At 29.1% G+C, this 20,778-nt stretch overlaps 2 protein-coding genes across 4 annotated transcripts in view; one reads left to right on the top strand and one right to left on the bottom strand.

Annotated features, from left to right (window-relative positions):
* LOC116777707 (glycerol kinase) overlaps positions 1-20,778 on the bottom strand; it is a 160,495-nt gene that overhangs the window by 38,566 nt on the left and 101,151 nt on the right. The window contains exon 3 of one of the 2 annotated variants that reach the window (XM_061526035.1): positions 18,250-18,303. In XM_061526035.1, the coding sequence (XP_061382019.1) occupies positions 18,250-18,291 (42 nt within the window). In that variant the 5' untranslated portion in view covers positions 18,292-18,303. Of the gene's footprint in view, positions 1-18,249; positions 18,307-20,778 lie in introns of those variants that run through there. The other variant, XM_061526036.1, reaches the window with a different exon arrangement.
* On the top strand, positions 1,217-16,327 carry LOC116777788 (probable cytochrome P450 305a1). 2 transcript variants are annotated; one of them, XM_032671504.2, is made up of 8 exons: positions 1,217-1,488; positions 10,190-10,444; positions 12,640-12,858; positions 13,267-13,448; positions 13,544-13,634; positions 14,050-14,227; positions 14,354-14,613; positions 15,894-16,327. In XM_032671504.2, exons 1-8 carry the CDS (start codon positions 1,407-1,409, stop codon positions 16,076-16,078), a joined length of 1,452 nt encoding a protein of 483 aa, XP_032527395.2. In that variant the 5' UTR covers positions 1,217-1,406; the 3' UTR covers positions 16,079-16,327. The 2 variants fall into 2 exon arrangements, with proteins under 2 accessions (XP_032527395.2, XP_061382021.1); XM_061526037.1 differs by lacking the exon at positions 1,217-1,488 and adding an exon at positions 6,120-6,213.

Below are 20,778 nucleotides of genomic sequence, written 5' to 3'. Positions count from 1 at the left end.
TGATAGTTGTGGACGAAAGTTTTAGCTAAATGTTTACTAGAATATTCCTATTTTTAATGTTTGCAAACAAGTTGGAATGTAGTCCAGAACGTTTTAGAATAAAAAGGCCGCAAAGTCTATATTGAGTCGGTGTTTTATAAACCGAGATAAAAGTTATGCAAGCAATAAGTATAGCAATAAGCAATAAGCAATAAGTATAAGTCATTATTGGTGTTTTATGGTGATTGCATAATTTTAGTAGATAACAATATGCGTAGTGACGTCAGTCAATAAAAACAATAGGAAGAAAAAAAAATACGCAAAATTTTTTCTTCTGACGCAAGAGTCGCGGTGTTGATAATTTACTTCAATCCACCAACGAATATTAAAAAATATGTACAACTGTTTCCCAAATCACTCCTTACAGCCCCATTTATTATCTCCTCTAACTCTAACCTCATGGTCCTGGGGGCCTATAATTAACATTGATAACGGACTATTCAATACACACGTTGCTTTTTATTTGGTACTGTCTTCCTTCCTCACTGACAATAAAATTTTGAAGAAACAGCAATAATGTTTTTGACAATAAATATTTAATTTGTAAAATATTTAATATAACTAGAATTGGAATATTTTCCGCTGACCTAAACCCTCTCCGCGCCAGCTGTAGAATGTTCCTACAGACTTAATCAAAATCAAACTTCTTTTGATTTTGATACCATTTGTGGTGCAAATCAGTTTGTTTTACTAACATTTTCAATACGCTTGTAGAGCATTTAGTTATAACACCTAATTACGTTTTTTTGGTCATTATGTCTGTTTAAGTATCAATTTTAATTTTTCTTTATGGCTTCCATTTATTCATTATTATTTCATTATTTAACCTAAGACTTAAATTAAACTATTTTTCAAAGTATTTTATAAAAAAAGGAAAAAATATATATTTATCCTTACCAGTAACGATTTATGAATTCCTATTACAAAATAAAATTATAAGGTAACTTTATTTTGTTTTCACAATGTATTATTGGTTAGGGTTAGACGATTAAAGAATAACTAATTTGATGTGTCTGAAATTTGAAATTTAGAAACCAAGTGGTTTCAAAACAAAAAAGAAGTCTTTTATTGAAAAATAATTTAAAACATTCAAGCTGTCAATGCTATAAAATATTCAATAAATATGTGACATAAAGGAGGGTATCTGAAATACAATATTATAAAAGACGTAATTGAATCACCATGAAAAAACATTGCTGTGCATAACTAACGATGAGAAATTATTATAGTATATATTTTCTTATGATTTTTTTTCATTCGGATGACTTAAGTATATAAACTAACGTTTCACAAAACAGTCTCATTGTTTTACGGACAGTGGACTGATATACAAATTCTACTTTCAGTAAACGTATTGTGCAAAAATAATGTTACTATTCATTTTGATCGTAATGCTTGTTGTGGTGTATATGACGAAGACTGTCATCAAGCCGAAAAACTATCCACCAGGTAAGTTTTATTATTTAACTTTATTCTTACTTAGTCTGTCTTCAAAGAAAGAAGATTCTTTATGATAATGTATAATTATCACAATACTTGCTAAATAATCTATATTGTTCCAAATAATTATTTATAATAATTATAATGAGATTGTTTAAGCACAATTCACTGGGTAAGAAATTACTTAATATTTACATTTGGCATGGTGAATTTGATGATATTAATATTTAGCAATAGTTTATGTTGTATAAAATATTGTTTAAGAAATTACATATGGTTAAATATAGCATTTAAGAGGCTCGTTAAATGTATTTAACATGTTAATAGCTACTTATTTGAATATTCTCAACAAAAAAAAAATTTTTTAACAAAAAGGAAAACCGACTTCAAGCAGTGAGCTAAAAAGAAAAAAATAAATTTACTCCGTACAAAGTAATACGTATTTTCATTTAGTTAAATAGAAAAAAATATTAAGTAATTATTATATAATTTTAAAGTTGGTGCAGGGCCGCGCCGACCCCCCCATAGCGCCTGTGTGCAAAACCTATGTAGCCCCTTTTTTTCATGAATCTTAATTTTTCAATTTATTTTTAATTGTTAATTTTGGCCAAAATAAATGTTCTCTAGTTTTATATAATTAGATAATTTTTCCTATATAGGTAAAACCAGTTCGTTTTCGCTTGTCAATTACCACGAAAAATAAAACACGAATTAAATTTTCACATATTTTATTTATGATTTTCCATCTAATCGTATATTATATTAATAACAAAATAACTGATTCTTTCTTATTATACTAATTTAACTATCACTTATGCTATGTTAAAAAAAACACCGTGAATGTAGAATATAAAAAAACACAAGTATTTAAATTATATTATTTTCACTCTTCTAGCTTTCTTGTTTGCGAAATCTTTAATAATTTCGTGTATAGACATACAGACTATATAGCCTCCTCTATGTATATTGTTGCTCAATTTGTTAATCTCTCCTGGCCCACTGTTGAGCTTAGGCAATTTGTTATTAGTTTTAATTTAGAAAAGGACCTTTCCGAGCTTACTACGGTAACTGGCATACTTAGGTAAATTCGTAATGCTATTGTGATGTTAGGGACTACAGCTGTCAAATTGTTTAAATATATATCTTCCAGAATTTTCCCCACATCATCATTTATTTTTTAGAATTTCTTTACAATCACCAGGCGTTTATTTCCAATGAATCATTTGCTGCAAAAGATGACACCTAGTTCTTAATTGAATTTGTTCTTGGTCATCGCTTAGTTTAAATAAAAAATTAAATGTCATTGTGATTATCCAATAAATTAAATCTTTCGTCTACAGAAGATAAATCTTGATCCAATATATAAAAAAATACATTAATTTTAAAGGCTATTTTCGGATCATTTGTAGTGCGGCCTTCGGTTCATAATCAAAACTCAAAATCTGTGCAGGTATGCCTGAACAGGTTAACCGAACAATGGTAGCGTGTAAGAGGATGATCCAGAGTATCAGAGCGGTTTTCAGTTCTTTTTGCGATGGCATCGAATGTGGACGATGACACGCTAGCGTTACTAGGTTTTGCTTTAATTTTGAAGAAAAATGATACCAAAAATAAGCGAAGAGAGTGGTGTAAGCATTGGTTATTGAAAATGAAAGCATTAAAGTCATGTTAATTTATTCAATGAATTGAAATTTGAACCAGAAGATTTAAAAAACTATCTTTGAATGGAAGAGAAAATATACATTAAATTACTTGAAATAAATATAAATAATCCTATGATAAAGAAGAAGACACAGTTATGAGAAAATTTATTTCTACGCACGGAATATTATCAGTTACATTGAGATTTCTCGCAACTGGCAGAAGTTCTAGGGAGGACATAACTGTTTAAGTTATCGGTAGATACGCTGTTGGATGAATATTCTTTATCGGCATTTGAAGTCTTCAGTGTTGCCTGTCTAAAAACATAAATAATTACATATTATATTAATAACATAAAATAATTATGATATATTTTTGTGTCCTGCCGCTATACATATTTCACATAAAAAATAAGTACTTATTGAAGAAATGATTAATTTTTTATTTTTATATTACAATTTTCAATATCTGAAGAAGAGTGGAAGGAAATAGAAAATATGTATGAAGAACGGTGAAACTTTCCTCATTAACTTGGTGCAATAGATGGAAAGCACATGGCGATTGTTCCACCGGCTAATAGCGAATCGTATTTTTATAATTATAAACAATACAACATAGCATGATTCTTACGGCAATTGTTAATGCAAAATACCAATTTATGTATATATACATTGACTGAATTGAATGACAGAATATCCGATGGAGAGGTTCTACAAAATACCATTTTTTTTTTTAAATAAGGTAATAGTATAATTTAAATATTCCAAGCAGTGAATTTTTGACAGGAAGTAACCAAAATTTACCATATGAATTTCTGGTAGATGACGAGTTCCCATTATAAACCGATATGATAAAACCGTTTCGGCAGGCAGATTTAACACCGCAAGAAAGAAAAATCCTGAATTGCAGATTATCTCGCGCGATTGTTGAAAACGCTTTCAGTATAATGGCATCACGATTTCAGATGTTTTGTACTCATATAAATTTTGAACCCGACAATATGGATAAAGTAGTGAAAACATCTTACATATTAAATAACTTTTTAATCAAACACTCAAAAATCTTTTTATCGAGAAATCTCTGAAAACGGGACTATAATTTCTGAAGGATATTGTACACAAAATAATACCATGGAAAACTTGGAAAGAAGAAACCCAGGAAATATTTTAAACAACGCGAAGATAGTCCAAAACAATTATATGAATTATTTCAATCAGAAGGGAAGGGTTCCATGGCAAAATTATCATGTAAATTAAAAAAAGAGGCTGAACATATAGAGTCCTATATAGTTCTAAATACATAGTTATTAATGATGTACAGGATGGTTAAAAATGTAAATACACGGATACGAATCTTTATTTTCTATGATACGGTTATCGGGAACATCACTAATAGTTATATTATAAGCTTAAGTGAAATTTAAAATGACTGTAAATAAAAATAATTATGTGTTACATGTATTGAACTTAGTAAAAGATTTTGCTACAAAGTATTAAACATTTTACTTACCTCACTACTATTTTCGTTATCATTATCTAAGTTGGATGAAGATTTCCTTGGAGCGCACTAATCATGAATGAAATTGAACAAATCGTAATACCACAGTTTATTACGGTACTTCTACGGAATTTCTTTTTTTCCTTCCTAACATTGCTTCTTAAACACGGCGAACTGATTGCACGAATGCTCGCGGTGTTACACGTTACATTTACGCCGGTCAGTACCCACCTTAAAGCATCTAAAGCGACTTGCATATTCATATCGATAAACTGCAGAATTTTGCTCACAAAATTTATTTTTCAATATTGTATGCCATATATTTAGTGAGCAAAATGAATGAAAAGGAGCATTTTTTTCTGCTAGACATATTGTGCGTTCTGATCATATGATAAGCCATTTGATATTTCATATAAAGCGTCATGAATTTCAGGTAAATTTGTAATCAGTGGTTTTATAGCATCTATTTTGTTTGACCATCTTGTTTCAGATTTATGACATATTTTTTTAATGAGACCCATCTTTTGGTAGAAGACGAAAAATATTTATATAATTCTTGCACAATACTAAAAAATCCAATCGTGTGATGATTGAGATTGGCAGCGACGTTTACTATAAAATTTAACTGTAGTTAGCGCGCGGTACATAGAAAGCGCGGGGATTTCGATCCAGCAATCTTTTCTGAAGACCATTAATTTTAACGCGCATATTTGATCCATTATCATAGCCCTGTCCCCTTAAGTTGTTTAGGTCCTTATTATTTTAGTTGTATTTTTTTCACATTCTTCTTGTTTTCTTTTCCTTATTAAATTCTTGTAACCAGATAATTTCTTCTTTTTATCTTGATTACTATTATCATTATCACGTTACAACAATCAGTAGCGCCCAAACTATTTTATTCTTTTTAGTGCTAGAACTTCTCCTTATTATGCAAAAATTAATCTTCCCCACAATTTCGATTGAATGACTGTTCAATCAATTATTTTGGCTCTCTCGTTCTTTGAATTTGGACTGTGGGTGAATCCCCGTGACCCCTCCCCGGCGGTTCTTTTCATTTTAACGCTGAAATTGTAATTATTGTAAACTAAAGTAAAATCCAAAGCGTAAAATTAAATCACAAACGTAAATATTATCTTCGGACACTTGAACATTAAACGCAAGATATTATGTTTCGCTGTTTACGAGGTATTTGTTGCGCCTATAACACCTACTGACTTATCGTTACTCCACTACTAAGAAATATTACGCTGTTGTGTAAGTATTACAAAAATAATTTTACAATAAGGGGCGCCGTAAGCGGCGGCGCCCCTATTGTCTTGGCGCCTGTGTGCGCCGCACATTTTGCACACAGGGGCGGCGCGACCCTGAGTCGGTGCCAAGTAAAACTGTGTAATAACTGTGTAGAGATATTAGACATCTATTATTATCAATCATTTCATAACAACTAACGAAAATATTAGTAGGTAATTATCTGTTCTGTGGTGATTATCAGTACTCGGCGAACACGCACTACCACAACTACACGCACGCGTACTGCGTGCCCACGCAGAGAAGGGAGGCGTGCTTGAGTGAGCGACCCGAACGCGGGTTCACAAGGTTAGGTTAAATATTCGTATTACTTATATTGGCTGGTTCAAGGGATTTTAGTATCATACTTATATATTACTTATTACTTTTAATTTATGCATTCCATTTTGAGTATTTACATTTGTTATGTAAATAGTAATGTTATTTCATAATTCATTACTTCGTAAGCCAGTACTTAGATGCATAATATTTAAAAGTTTTAGTTTTATAATTAGTAGGTACCGATTGATATATTTTTTTCAATACTGTTGTTGTTTTGTAATTTTTTTAGTTACTATATTCAATTATTATTGTGTGTACTTATTATAGTAAGGTTGTTGTAGCATTTACTTGTTACCGACTTTAAAATTATAAAATAATTATTTAATATTATTTTCTGTTTAACTAAATGAAAATACGTATTACTTTGTACGAAGAAAAAATATTTTTTACTTTTTAGTTCACTGCTCGAAGCCGGTATTTTTATTTTTCAAAATTATTTTATTTCACAATTTTAACTGATGGGTAGACCGAGCAACTGTCTCCATCATCAGATATACTGTAGACCTTCATTATAATCCAAATATATGCAAAGTTCTCATGAATATAAATCAATTAAGTCCAAACACAAGGTAACTACTGTAAACCATGAAAGAGTTCCCTGCACTATCCTTCGTCTTCATCATCAGACCCCTAATGACAGTCACTGTTTATCTATCTGTAAATTTCCTATCAATACAAATTAATGAAACTGAAATATCAAATATCTGCAATTAGTCGTTGAAGAGTTTCTTCGACCGTCTCTCATCTCCATCCTCAGATTTACCCCATACCTTTATCAAATGGTAGTGCTTTAAAATGCTTAATGAAAAAACTTACAAACGTACTAGTTTCGCCTACAATTTTGAAAGTTCCCCTCGATTTCTCTGGTCTGCCATCATCAGACCTGGTTTCCTTATCATGGGACCACCTTTAAAATATCTACTTTCCAATAAAAAAAACTATTATCAAAATCGGTTCACAAATAACGAAGTTACCCGCGGACAAACATAAAAAAATGCATGTATACGGTCGAATTGAGAATCATCCTCCTTTTTGAGGTCTGTTAAAAATAAAACAAGTCTACCTCACTCTCATGTAACTTCTAAAGGTTAAAATTAAAATATATAAAAAGAAACTACCATTATATTTTTATGACAAGTTCTAATTGTTAATCATACGATAAATATTTTAAATCCTTATCAATATGTTATAAGCTTTAAAAAATTATGACAAATGTTTTTTCTGATATTATTTATGAATATGTTCAATTTAGTAATAATTATATTTTGTTTGGCTAACTTAAGCGGTCACAAATGGAAAATTTAAGCCGAAATTCACTACAGCTAACTTTTTTCGTCTATTGAGCTCAATAGTCTATTTAATTAAATTTCATCAAAAGTTTTACGTTATCTACGTTTTTGTTTTATTTTGTCCGGATTTGTTGAAACTGAGTCGTTACATTAAATGTTTCTGAAACTACAACGGTAAAGTTTAAAATTACTTAAATTATTATTTAATTATCGCCATGGCTACATAATATAACGCTGTTGAATACGCGGGTTGAAGTTTTTTGAAGTTTAATCACTGTTTAAAACTTGTTACAATTGTTTAAGCATTCGCTATTATATTTACTGTTTCTGTACTTAATCTCTGTGAGACTGTACATTTCACTGTCATTTATGCTTTTATTCATTTAAAAACACAAAGATATAATGGATTGTAATTGAACTGATTATTATGGATAAAAAAATATATTTATTTTTAATTAAAAGTTAATTACAAGTGTGTAATTGAGACGTAAGTTTGAACATTTTATTTGAACATTTATGCAAAGAAGGAATTATTATTTTATTGTGACATTAAAAAATAGAAGCATATTCATTTTAGTCACAGACTATTTTGTGACAGTAAAAATGTTAATCACGTCATTGGAATTACGAACACTTGGAAGTAACAAAGAACCTGAAATTAGTGTAATAAATAATTGAAATAATGACTTGAAATTATATTTTTGTCAGGAACTCTTTGTTGAAATATTTTATCCATTGTTCATAAATACGACATTGTATGAGCCTTTTGTCATGGAGATTAAAAAAATCTTTAAGACGCATGTTAAATTATAATTAATTGAGTTTGAGTAGAACAACTACGTTTTTAAAATAACCAAAAATTTGTATTGCCAATCTACGTTTTGCAATATGGATTCCCCAAAAATAACAGTTTTGACATACCTTTTGATGTCATATTTTAGTAAAGCCAAGAGAGCAGTATCTTTACATAAAAAAATGTCTTGGTTGGAACGACTCTGGAATCGCATCTTTTTAAAAATTTCAATCGCATGAACATCATTTCTTCATACAAGTGCTAAGATAGCTATATTTCTCAATCCTTATGCACCTATAAATTAATGAAGGTTTTATTCGAATGGTCCAAAATTTAAATAATAAATTCCAAGTTAAAACAAAAACAAATATAAATTTAAAAGATATTATTTATTAATCTAGAATCGACAAACAGGATTGACCTCTTCTTCGTGAGTAATAAATTCATATTAAGAGAGAATATGAAAGGTTTTTTTTTTACGAAATAAATGGTTTTAAATATTTAACATTGTTTCGGAAGCTTTATTATTAATTACCATTAATTTTTTTCAAAAAATAAGCTGCAGCTAAAGCCATTAACGTTTTAAAATGTAGTAATAGTATTTTTTATTAAATTCATTGTCGTTACAAAGCCATATTCTCTTAATTATAGTTCACGGGTCGCTTCAAATTGGAGCCGTAAGCTTCTTCTTTAGAAGCGGTGCGGGAGAAGATTTATTAAGATTTAATTTATACAGGACAATCATTAAGGTTTTCTGTTGTATGTAAAATAATGTTTCTACAATCCAAGTCATGAAAAAAGTAGGTGATTAGATTTAGGAAATAAAATAAATTTTAGAAAAAATAAACAGCACTAATTTGAACCTTGTCAAAATTTCAGTCTATAAAGAAAATGAAGCGGGTTAACTCATAAAAATAAAATATACCCAAACTCTAATCAGTTTAGCAAAAATTTTAAGGACTTCTTGTCGTTTAACAAAAAATTTGATTACATAAGTGTATCCTAAAACAATCATGATATCAAAAAATGTCTTTCAATCTAATCGCATATTTTATTACCCGTAATAAGAAGTCTGAAGATATATTTATACATTCGTTTACCACGATGATATGAATAAAACTTTTTAAAATTTAGAGATAGGTTCTTTTGCTAGTAGAAAATAATAGATATTAAACATCAACTAAATTACCAAGAATGCTTAAATATTCCCCCAAGAGAGGTCACGCTAAAATTGTAAGAATCTTATAAAGTAGATTTTTTCCATAAACGATTTAACTAAAATAAATAAAGTAACTTATTTGTCTGGAATATCAAAAATTATTATTTGAAGTTTGCAGGGCATAACAGGTTAAAAACTTTAAGATTTAAATTTTTAAGATTTTTATGAGATGAAACGGTTAGTAGATTAAAGTGTCATACATTTTTGAAAAGTAAAATTCCTTTTTGTGTTTATACTTTTTGGTTAAAGAACAGTTTTTAATGACAAATTAAAAATTGTATTTTTCATATATTTATATAAAAATCAATTAAACAAATAATTGAAAATTATTGAAATAATTAGTTTAACAACAACCTTCTAGAAAAGAAAATAATTAACATGCAAGTTGGTTGCGATGTACACAAACTCATTTTTTTTTTTATTCATAGCAGTACTGATGATCAATAAAAATAAAATATAAGCAAGTAATAAAACTGTTAGTAGTTATTAAAATATAAATCAATTAGTTTAATACTTATGTATACCGGTTTAAGATGTTGAGATTACAGCCTCTTGACACTTTATTTTTGGTGTGTTTAGCATTCATATCAGAAAAATAAACGTTATGTTCTATGTCTTAATACATATCTTATCTTATTTCAGGTCCGCAATGGTATCCGTTTTTTGGTTGTAACAATATTATCCATGCAAAAGCTATTAAGTTCGGGTCTCAATATAAAGCATTGCAGGAGATGGCCAAAGAATATAGGACTCAGGTACTTGGCTTAAAAATGGGGAGTGACATGGTGGTAGCAGTGTTTGGTGAAAAAAATATACGATTTGTGTGCAACGATTTGAATTTCGATGCTCGGCCAGAGAGTTTTTTTATAAAGTTGAGAACTTTTGGAAAAAAATGCGGTGAGTTCAGTGCAGATATAAAAAGCTTTTTTTTCATGTGCCATTAATTTATTAATTGCGTAATAGTAATTAACTTTCTCCATATATGTATAACTCTTAATAATAAATAGTAAAACTCATTAGAAATATTAGTTAAATACAGAAAAAAATGAGTTCGAAATAGTATTGAGTTACTGAAAAATCTATTTTATGATATAAAGAAACTAATTGGACATAATGGATACCAGATATACATGTTATTATAAAATATGTTGTTGGAAACGTGATGCTGTTTCTGTTATTTATATTTCATTCACCATTCAACTCTTATGTAAAGCAAATAACACATTTCCGATGATACCCTTCCCAGTAAGTTAGAAGGCGACGTACTAAGAAAATATTAATAAAGATTTTTTTTATAATGAGATCTAAGACTTTCGCGACTATTAATTTAAATGAAACTAAGATTTTCGGATTACTACGCGTTATTTTTTTTTTTATAAAACTACATACTCCCTTGTTTCGGTTACTTTGCAGCAGCCGTGATCACGGGTAGATGTGATCACAGTAAGTACAGCATATGTAAAGGAATATCGTAACATCAATTTATAGAACAATTTTTGATAATCACTTTCAAGAGGTTAAGGAGATTTTAAAAAGATTTAGAACAGCTCCATCTTCACAATTAATGAAATCATCTTTAATTTCGTTGAAATCTTTACAACGATTCAGATACCAAAGACAGTAAACTGACAATTATAAATTCACGCTAGGAATCAATTTTGTATCTCTTGGGCTAATTCATCAAAGTTAACTACTTTAAATTATTAAGTAAATATTCTTTTATAAACATTATTAAAAATACTTTTTGATCAATAACTACAAAATCAAAATTATGAATAGTTATTTATTTGACACGTATTTTAAAGCAATTATATAATATGTAGGACATTATTGAGTAAAAATCATTTGACACACAGGAAATAATAAACATTTTACTCAAAGTGGATGGATCCCGCATTTAAAAAAAAATAGAAATATTACTTGTCTATTATATTTACTTCACTATAAGGAACCCACAGAAGTACTATCTGGTGTGTTGTGAGTTCTATAATAAATAATAACCTGTGGTTTTATACAAGTTCCAAGGATAAAATGTTAGTTATCCAAGGGCAATAAGTTGAAAGACAATGTATAAATTACCCAAAAAAAAAGATGAATATATATACAAAAAAACATTATGTAAATTCAATAATAACTGATATCATTGTTATTTTTAGTCCTCTCAGTAATTTCAGTTACATTCTGAGGTATGTGAGTTTTACGTGACTATATTATGTGACTGTCTGTAATGATTGAATCGTTTTAGCCTGCTTGTTTTTAATACTCGATTTACATATATAAAATTATTAATTATTATAATTAAAAATAACTTTTATTTAAAATTATAACGTATTTCTCTATTAAACAAAAAAGTGGCTATGTATTTGTGTTTTGTCTCTAAAATGGTCACTAAAATTATTGGTAACATCTCTTGTAAAGTTAATAATAGTGGCAATGCGTTCCTTTATTATTTTTAAATATCTAGTTATTATTTTTTTTTTTGATCGAAAGAGTTCAACCTATATTACACAAATTTACCTATTAAGGACATTAATGAAGACCTCTTGTAATTTGGTCATCCGTTTCTAAATCAGTTGCTAGAAGTAATCTTAAACCCCAGGTTATATAGTCGTAAGTGTAGAGGGCTCTCTCGCGTAAGGAACGAGGAGGTATTGTTTTGTTTTCGTCAGTGAAGACTATGTACGTTATTTTACAGACTTAATCCACGATCTCTCTATATTATTTTAATAAAAATATAAACCGATATGTACATCTCCAAATCCTATACCATTTTTATTAAATTACACTTTATAAATTATTTCATACATTTTGGAGAAAATTATTAAAAAAATTAAAAAATAATTTTACAATTATGTATTTAATTTCAACAAACATTAGAAATGGAAATAGATAATAATGATTCGGGTAAAACCTACCAACGTCTAAATTAATATTTGGAGAAAAAAAATTATTTATTTTATTTTAACAACTGACCGTTTTGAAATGTTGATTACTTTGATGGTATAAGAGCTTCATTTCCTATGTTTATTTTATTGTAACTATAAGATACATATAAGGTACAGTGAATAATTGGTTTAATTTACCAATTGCAGGAATAACATTTGTAGACGGTCCTCTTTGGCGTGAGCACAGACAGTTTGTTATGAAATGTTTAAGAAAAGAAGGTTTTGCTAAAGAAGTTATGGAGTCTGATATTCAAGCAAAAACTGAGAAAATTTTAGAGATTTTAAAAAATTCCAATGGAACCCCTGTTAATATTAGATTTCTCGTTGCAATGGCTGTCACAAATATTTTATGGAAGTACGTTGCAGGTAATGATATGTTTTAACATTATGCAAATAAGCTGGTAGTAATTAATATTTAGGTTTAATGTTGATATAGTTCAACAAGACGTAAAATTTCTGGTATTAGAAATTCGCGGATTGTTCTACTGTTGATACAGTTAAAGTGACTTCATAACTGTTGTTGTGAATTGCGATGGATGTTTAAGGCAATTTTTTTATCGAGAGGTGCAAGATTTAAAACCAGGATGATAATTGATTTAACATAATCAGTGTCTGTCATGACAGGCTTTAATTGTCTCCTTGTAGACGATCGTTTATTGGAATTGGAGAAATTTGTAGCATATTTTAATAAATTGAAGGCAAAGTAATTTAGGGAAACCGTATTATTTCACTAACTCGTCCATAAATATGATTAATTATTCATTTAAAACCCAGGCGAGCATCTTAGAGAAACGCAGTTACATAAGTTTATTTTGCTTATGAGCAAACGCTCCGAAGTATTTACTATGGCTGGCGGCTGGCTTAACCAATGGCCTTGGCTTAGGTTTATAGCACCAAATTGGTCAGGATTTTCAATAATACAGAAAATGAATTCGGAAATGTTTGAAATAATTCAGGTGAATAATTTAAATACTTCAGTTACAATACCATATCGAAATTTTTGTTTACTGTATGGTTTATCCTCGTTATTTTACTCTTACTGCTTTTATAGGAATCCATAAGAAAACACAGAGAAGGAAAAGTGAAAGGATCGGACTATATTTACAAATTTATGAATGAAATGTACAGGGAGTCTTTTACCGGTAACGATGATATGTATATATATTTCTTATAAATCTATTTGGTTGTTATTTCTAAAACATAATAAGTGGGCATCTTGTAAGAGAATGATATTTTACTCTCTTTTTATTGTTCAGAAAGTGAGCAAGGCTAAGTCAAGAGAACGTAAGCTTCATGAATTTCCTTTATAATTTTGTGTTTTCTTAGTTAAAAATATGTTTATAAATATCTACCTTATATGTAAACCGAATTGGAATCACTGTTCTATTTAAAGTACTTTTTTTGGTAAAAGTTAAAAAGATTTTACAAACCACTGCTTCTTATTATATACTATTTATTTCATACTTTTATATTTCTTTACATTTGTATTTTTGGTATTTTTCAGGCTATTATTATTTAATTATTTTGAATAATTTTATATATTTTGCTTTAATACAGAAGACCAACTGAGAGGTGTTCTCGTGGATTTTCTCATAGCTAGTACTCAAACTACGGGCAGTATCATAGGGTTTGCGATTATATCATTAATACGAAATAAGGACATATATGATAAAATATACAATGAAATTAACATGATATTAGGTAAAAATCCCCCAAATTCAAAGGATTGCACACGGTCAGTATTAGTTTTATTTTATTTTTCTTTGCATAATTCTATGATATAACTTTTATTATTACTATGTGTTTTAATTCTTTATATAATTAACAGAAAAGCTTATAAACTCTTTTCTAAATTTTTCAGACTCGTTTATACATCCGCTTTTCTGTATGAAATCTTGAGAAAGTTTACAATAGCACCATTTTCGGGGCCTAGAAGGACATTAAAAGACACCATCATAGACGGGTACAATATTCCGAAAGGAACTACAATACTCATATCACTAGATGATTTGCACTCAAGTTCGGAAATATGGAATGATCCCGAACAACTAATACCAGAGAGATTTATTGACGAAAACGGAGCCTTAAAAAACACAAACAAAGTTTATCCATTTGGTTTGGGTAGGTATTTTGGCCGGCTGTTTTGATTTAAAATGTAAAGTACCTCTGTCCTCGTATATAAACAATTTAAAAATTTGTCATCAATTACAAAATAGGGTTGAATATACTTATTCGCAAGTGAACTGTGTTTATAATATGATATGTTTACGACGCAATTGTATTCAGACATGACAACTGAGATTCCAGTGTTATCACTATAATGTGCCAATTTAATTGAACATGTAATTACTGTAAGAAGTACTAGCTTAACTATTCGACATGTGGCCTTGATTCGGAGCATTTTCTTTATTTCTTCTAAGGTAGTATGTAGAACACTAAAAATCACTGTCTCGGACCTGACTACATATACAATGCACTAACCAGTACACTTTCGTGCTAGAGCAGAAATTTTATAAATCCCTGCACCGTATACTTACTACAGTCATGTGAACAGATAAGAAATCATGGAAGACCCCTCTTGTCGTCATTATGCGAAATAAAAACTTTCTCACAGAATCAGGCGTCTGATGATTACTTACACTTACTGCTGTTCGTTTATAATTTTTGGTGTTATCAGCGATCTAGAGGACCTCATTGGGCAGTAGAAAAAGTAATGATTCACTCATTGTTACCGTTATTTTTATAAAAATACTGTAGAATGGATAATAAAATGAAATAAAACGATTATTTTAAGGACAAATATAATATAATTTATAATTTTAATTTACGCATGTATTTACTTAGTGGACTGGCCCAATCTTCGGACTCTAGGTTATATTTAAGGCTCTCTTCTGCAATAAGTACTAACTACGACTTAGTCGTTTAGACGAAGCTACTTCCTTTTTTCTCTCCTATTCTTTTCTATTACAATACACACTTAACATAAGCTACACTTACACGTCGTTGTCCAAACGATCTTTAGATGAAACTTCTTATTCTGGTTGGTCTTTTTAACACATGTATTAGAATGTCTTTGGATATAAAATCCATTGCATCAAATTAATATTATTAATATGTATAAACCTCCATCCTTGTACGATTGTTCAGTATAATAGGACAAAAGCTGATATAATATATCAAACAAAATATCGACGTAATACAGAGCTAAATAGGACCACTTTACATTAAATAATGAACGTTAATTATTGTTATTATTTAATAAAAGTTATAAATACATATTTGTGTAAACATTTTTAATATTTGAATTTATGTTATTATAAACATCAAAATTTTATATTTCTTGAAGTAATTAAAAAAGTACTTATAATTCTTTAAAGCATGTACTTCTTTTTTGTTAACAGGTCGCAGAGCTTGTCCAGGAGAGCCACTATCCAAGTCATTTATATTTATTTTTATAGTGTCTATCATACAAAAGTACAAAATAGAATGTAGTGATGGAGAAATGCCTTCTGATGAACCCATTATTGGAATACTTACCGAACCCAAACCATTTACAGCAAGATTTATAGAAAGACCCGATGCATGATGGTCTTTAAAGTTTCATATGCAAAAGAAATTAATTTACCAAGTTAAGAATTGGAGAATTCATAGGAACTGAATGACTTGAAGTACTGTATTTTATGCATGTATATCAAGGCAGGTGTTGGGTTTGCGAGTTTGGGGTTTGATTATTTAGAAAGCCAAAGAACATGAAAATATTTGTTTTAAGTTATTTGGAACGGTATTAAGATTTTCATTATTCCATCCCATCAAAATTTGAGATACTGGGTGGAATAACGGCTAATAAACAATTAACTTAAATCATGATATTTCATTTTCAGAACATATTTCTGTTATTTTTGCAGTGTGAGCCAAATGTAGGTACCAGTTACCCTTACGTTAAATACATTTAATTTCTTATCCCTTATACACATATAAGGCTACAACAGAAAAGCACAGATTTTATAACAGTCCTTGTATTTACCACAAATTCAACATAAATGTATGTTACTTACAATGCAATTTATGTAATGATTATCATTATAGTAGTATACCGGTCATCCTGAGTGTTAAATTCAGAAAAAAAACTTTATATAATCGCCTTATAAATCTCTTAATAATATTTAGCTGGCATATTAAATCCTTAAAAGATTAAAAAATTGTTACACGGTATCGATATAAAACGATTTGATGGGGCTAAGGACGTATTTATTTCTACGTCAAATATCAATCTATGAAAACTATAGACCTAGTTAGTATCAAAAGTTAATTTCACATATTAAATTGAACAATTTAAGACTGTGGTAAATAGCAACAGAGCGCCAGCTATACCGCCGGGGCTAACCACAAGTGTTTTTGGAATGCATCTGTCCATGATTACAATCGGGATAGATGACGATAAATTCCAGATAAATATATGGTTTTTAAATATCTTTACCTATTTAAAAGAATTTATTACAAGATGGTGTTATTTATATAATAATAAAATACGTATATCTTCTCCGAATAAGAAAAGGCGTGTATGGATGTCACAAATGCTCTATCCACATAAAGTTTATAAGTTGTTAAGGTATTTTTATAGTGGATTTCAAAAAACCTATACCATCCCCATAAATATCAAACGTCTTAGTCAATATAAACAGCTCTGATCGCAACGGCTGCACCAGTAATTGCCAGTAGTTATGAGTCAGTCCTAGAATAATTCTCTCTTCGTCTTAGGTATCGTTTCCGTATTACAAGGAAACTTATACCTTTCTTATTTGCACCAATAAGAATTTCTTTGGATTTCTAGCACTCTCAATAACTGAACGAAATGCAGCGTAAACTTAACTAATCACCTTCTGTAAAAAGATGGTGCAAGATAAAGTTATTAAATATTTTCGATAATTTTTCTATATGGCTTTCAAAAAATATATTTTTTTATTAATTATAAACAAGTTAAAATAAATGTGAGCTAATGTTTGTACATAATATATATATGTCGAATAACAGCAGTATTTCAAAAAGAATTATACTGTAAAAAGATGGTGCAAGATAAAGTTATTCAATATTTCTGATAATTTTTCTATGTGGCTTTAATTTTTTTTTTTTTTAATTATAAACAAGTTAAAATAGATGTGAGCTAATGTTTGTACAGAAATATATGTGTGTGTATATGTGTATATATATATGTCGAATAACAGCAGTATTTCAAAGAGAAGTATACGGATGAATATATACAAATATACAGTTCACAATGGTGTCGAAACTTTGTAAGAAATATCATAAGACTACTAAAGTGAAGATAAGGCCAAACACATTGTGTGACTGCGGGCTGCGATTGGCTTAAATTATGGTTATAAAATATATATGAATATTCAACCATAAAGACTTGTTAAAAGGTTGAAGGTCAGCTCAAAGAGATATGTATTTATTGAAAACTCGAATTTGGACTTGGCTCATATTGAATACAACATAGTTGAAACAGTTGGAAAATGATTTTCTGATAGTATATTTTAAATTTTTATTTCTTTCGAATACTTGAACTTTAGCGTAAATACTGAAATAATTTCAATTTGTAATGAAATTATGAACAAACATATATCAGACTTACCAAAATATTTTACAAAACAATTATGTAAAGTTTGGTTAAGGCCAACAAAGAAAACAGAGGGTTTGTTTTAATTTACAATTTAAAGTAAGCAAAACTTTTATCAGAACAAACTGTTTTTTACTCACATAATTCCAAGGAAACATAGGATTCAACGAGTTGGTGTCCATTTCTATTGGTTCCTGAAACAATTAATAACTATTATGTTACTGGTAACTCTAATCAGTGATCTAATATGAAAATTTTATATCCTATGTAGAATTTTTATAAGAAAAGAAATCACCAAAAGGAAATATCTAAAAGTTTGACTTTAAACCTATAAATTGTAAAAGTTTTGGAATCACATTTTTAATAGAAATTTTAAAAAGGCAAATTTAAATTTAACTTTAAGGTATGTTTAATCCAGATCTTCGAGTTATCTAACTTGGTTTTCTAACATCACTGGTTGCTAACTTTAGTGACAATTAAACGTATTTAAAAACATAAACAGACTTATAGTGAACTGGTCATTTTGATTTATTAAAATTGTTAGTATAATGTATATTAATTTTTAAATTGGTGAAAGTGATCTTACACCTACTGCTCTTTTTATTGGAAATAGTAGGTTTATTGGTTTTCGTTTGGGTGCGCGATTTCTCTAGAGTCCAACCAAACTACTTGACTTTGATGGAAAATTCCATCTATTTAGTTTCGAAAAGACACATTGAAAATGTTAGGCATATATGTTCGAAATGAATGCAGACTCTCGATAGCAACCGGGCTGTAAGAATACATCGATTTTATTGCGATGCAAAGTTTTCACTTTCAATGTGCTGCTATTGCCTCAACATGATGGGTTTAGACTGTGCCATATCACTGGCTCGATAAGTAATAATTTTAATTAGTAAGTTTAAAAATGAAGGGGAGAATACTACTCGATATATAATGGAGTATCGGAATAGACTCAATTATTTTAATTCTGGAAATCGATTTAAATGTTTCTTTTAAATATTTTTAAGAAAGAAAACTGAAAACTCCAAGCTACAAGTTTTAATTCACTTTAGATTAAATACAGATAGTACAAATTTAGATGTTAGTATATTTAAAATAAAGGAAAAATATATAATTTTCCTAAGGTTTTATTATTTTATCTCTAGGTAAGAAAAATAAATTTAAGATAACCCTTTTTTTTAAAGAATTCTTCTTCAGGGAGTTAATCTCTAAAAGTGCTGTTTTGATATCGTACTTTGTATTCCTGAAAAATGATATCACTGTTTTTCATTTGACACTCGGAGGTTACATACCTTGTACATGACAGATACGTTAAGGTATGTACATAGTAAAACATGGCAAAATTAAAGTCACCATTGCTTACTCGCGTAAATGGAAGTAATGAATTAAAAGTTTTATTAAACAATTTTTCATTGGTCTTTTATTATTTCATTACTATTAAATTTAAATTTCACGATGAAAGTTGAATATAATCCAACAATCTTTTTTTAAATACTGGTCGACAACGATTCCATTGTTTTTGGAATGTGGTCTGTGGATGACTGCATGATAGTGAAGTGACGTAACGCTAATGTCATGTATAGCGAGCTGAACATGATATTGAAACTGTTATTATTTTGCTGTTCCATCATATAGACATAAAGATTTTTTTCTGTGTGCAATAAATACTGGTAACTTTTATGCTCTTTAAATATTTACTTTAACGTTATTTAATATATATGTCGGAATAAGAAGCACTTTGTTGTTTTTTAAAAGAGTGACGTCAGCATAAATGACGTCACCAACGACTTTATTCTCGAAAGTCATCAGGATGTCAGACTCCCTTACTTCGAATAGGTCCTATCCAAAGCCAACCAACAAATGCCTTGTTCTTTTTTTTAGTTTCGACTTGTCTGTAACTGTTAGCCCTATTGGCTTTTTCAGCGTCACCAAATATGGAATGAAGGTTAAATTTTTTTCTGATGTTTATATCGTATGAAAAATTATTTACGAACGACGACAACGTCATTTAAAGTAATAATTTATTTTAAGCTGTTTGTTTGTAGGTACGTCTTTCGTTTGTTACTATACCTTCACCTATGCCCTCAAGACATTTCTAATGATGTACAGATTGTTTAAATGTGTGGATTCTTTCTTCGTTTACAAGTTATTCTCATAACGTTACACATATATATCGAAGTTATTATTCTTTGTCAATTAAACTTCAAACAGCAGAAAATGCACCATTTGTGCTGTGAAACTATATACATGTAGTGTAAAAAAATATTAACAAAATGTATAAAAAAGTTCATAAAAATACATGACTTGAAAACATAATACTTTAATAATAAATGTTCGATAAAAGAAAAACACAAACTAAGTTATAAAAAGAACTGGGTAAAGTTTAGATTTTATAAATAATGATTTTTAAATAGAAGTTTGTAGGAATGTGAAGGAGCTTTTTAAATAAACTCAGTTAAGCCGTTCCAAAGTCAAACAGATGTTCATTTTAACGACTCGGACACCATATCATTTAAAAGAGTAAGAAACAGCAATTTTTGGAAGAACGAAAGCTTCTGTCATGAATATCATATAAAAAGGAATATCTTTATTTGAAATAAGCAATTATAGAAAGATTGAATAAAGCTGACAAAGTTTTCTTTAATCATAATTGGGTTCGACAGCAG

This window comes from Danaus plexippus, chromosome Z (genome assembly GCF_018135715.1).
Source record: "Danaus plexippus chromosome Z, MEX_DaPlex, whole genome shotgun sequence".
Lineage (NCBI taxonomy): Eukaryota > Metazoa > Arthropoda > Insecta > Lepidoptera > Nymphalidae > Danaus > Danaus plexippus.
Note: the sequence above shows the minus strand (reverse complement) of the source record. Positions and strands in the feature narration are given on the sequence as shown.

Excerpts from the sequence above, each read along its gene's own strand:
- LOC116777788 (XM_032671504.2), top strand. The coding sequence starts at position 1,407 with ATGTTACTATTCATTTTGATCGTAATGCTTGTTGTGGTGTATATGACG. Across the intron at positions 12,859-13,266 it reads TTTATGGAAGTACGTTGCAG|GCGAGCATCTTAGAGAAACG; the intron begins GTAATGATATGT and ends TTTAAAACCCAG. Across the intron at positions 14,228-14,353 it reads AATTCAAAGGATTGCACACG|ACTCGTTTATACATCCGCTT; the intron begins GTCAGTATTAGT and ends TAAATTTTTCAG.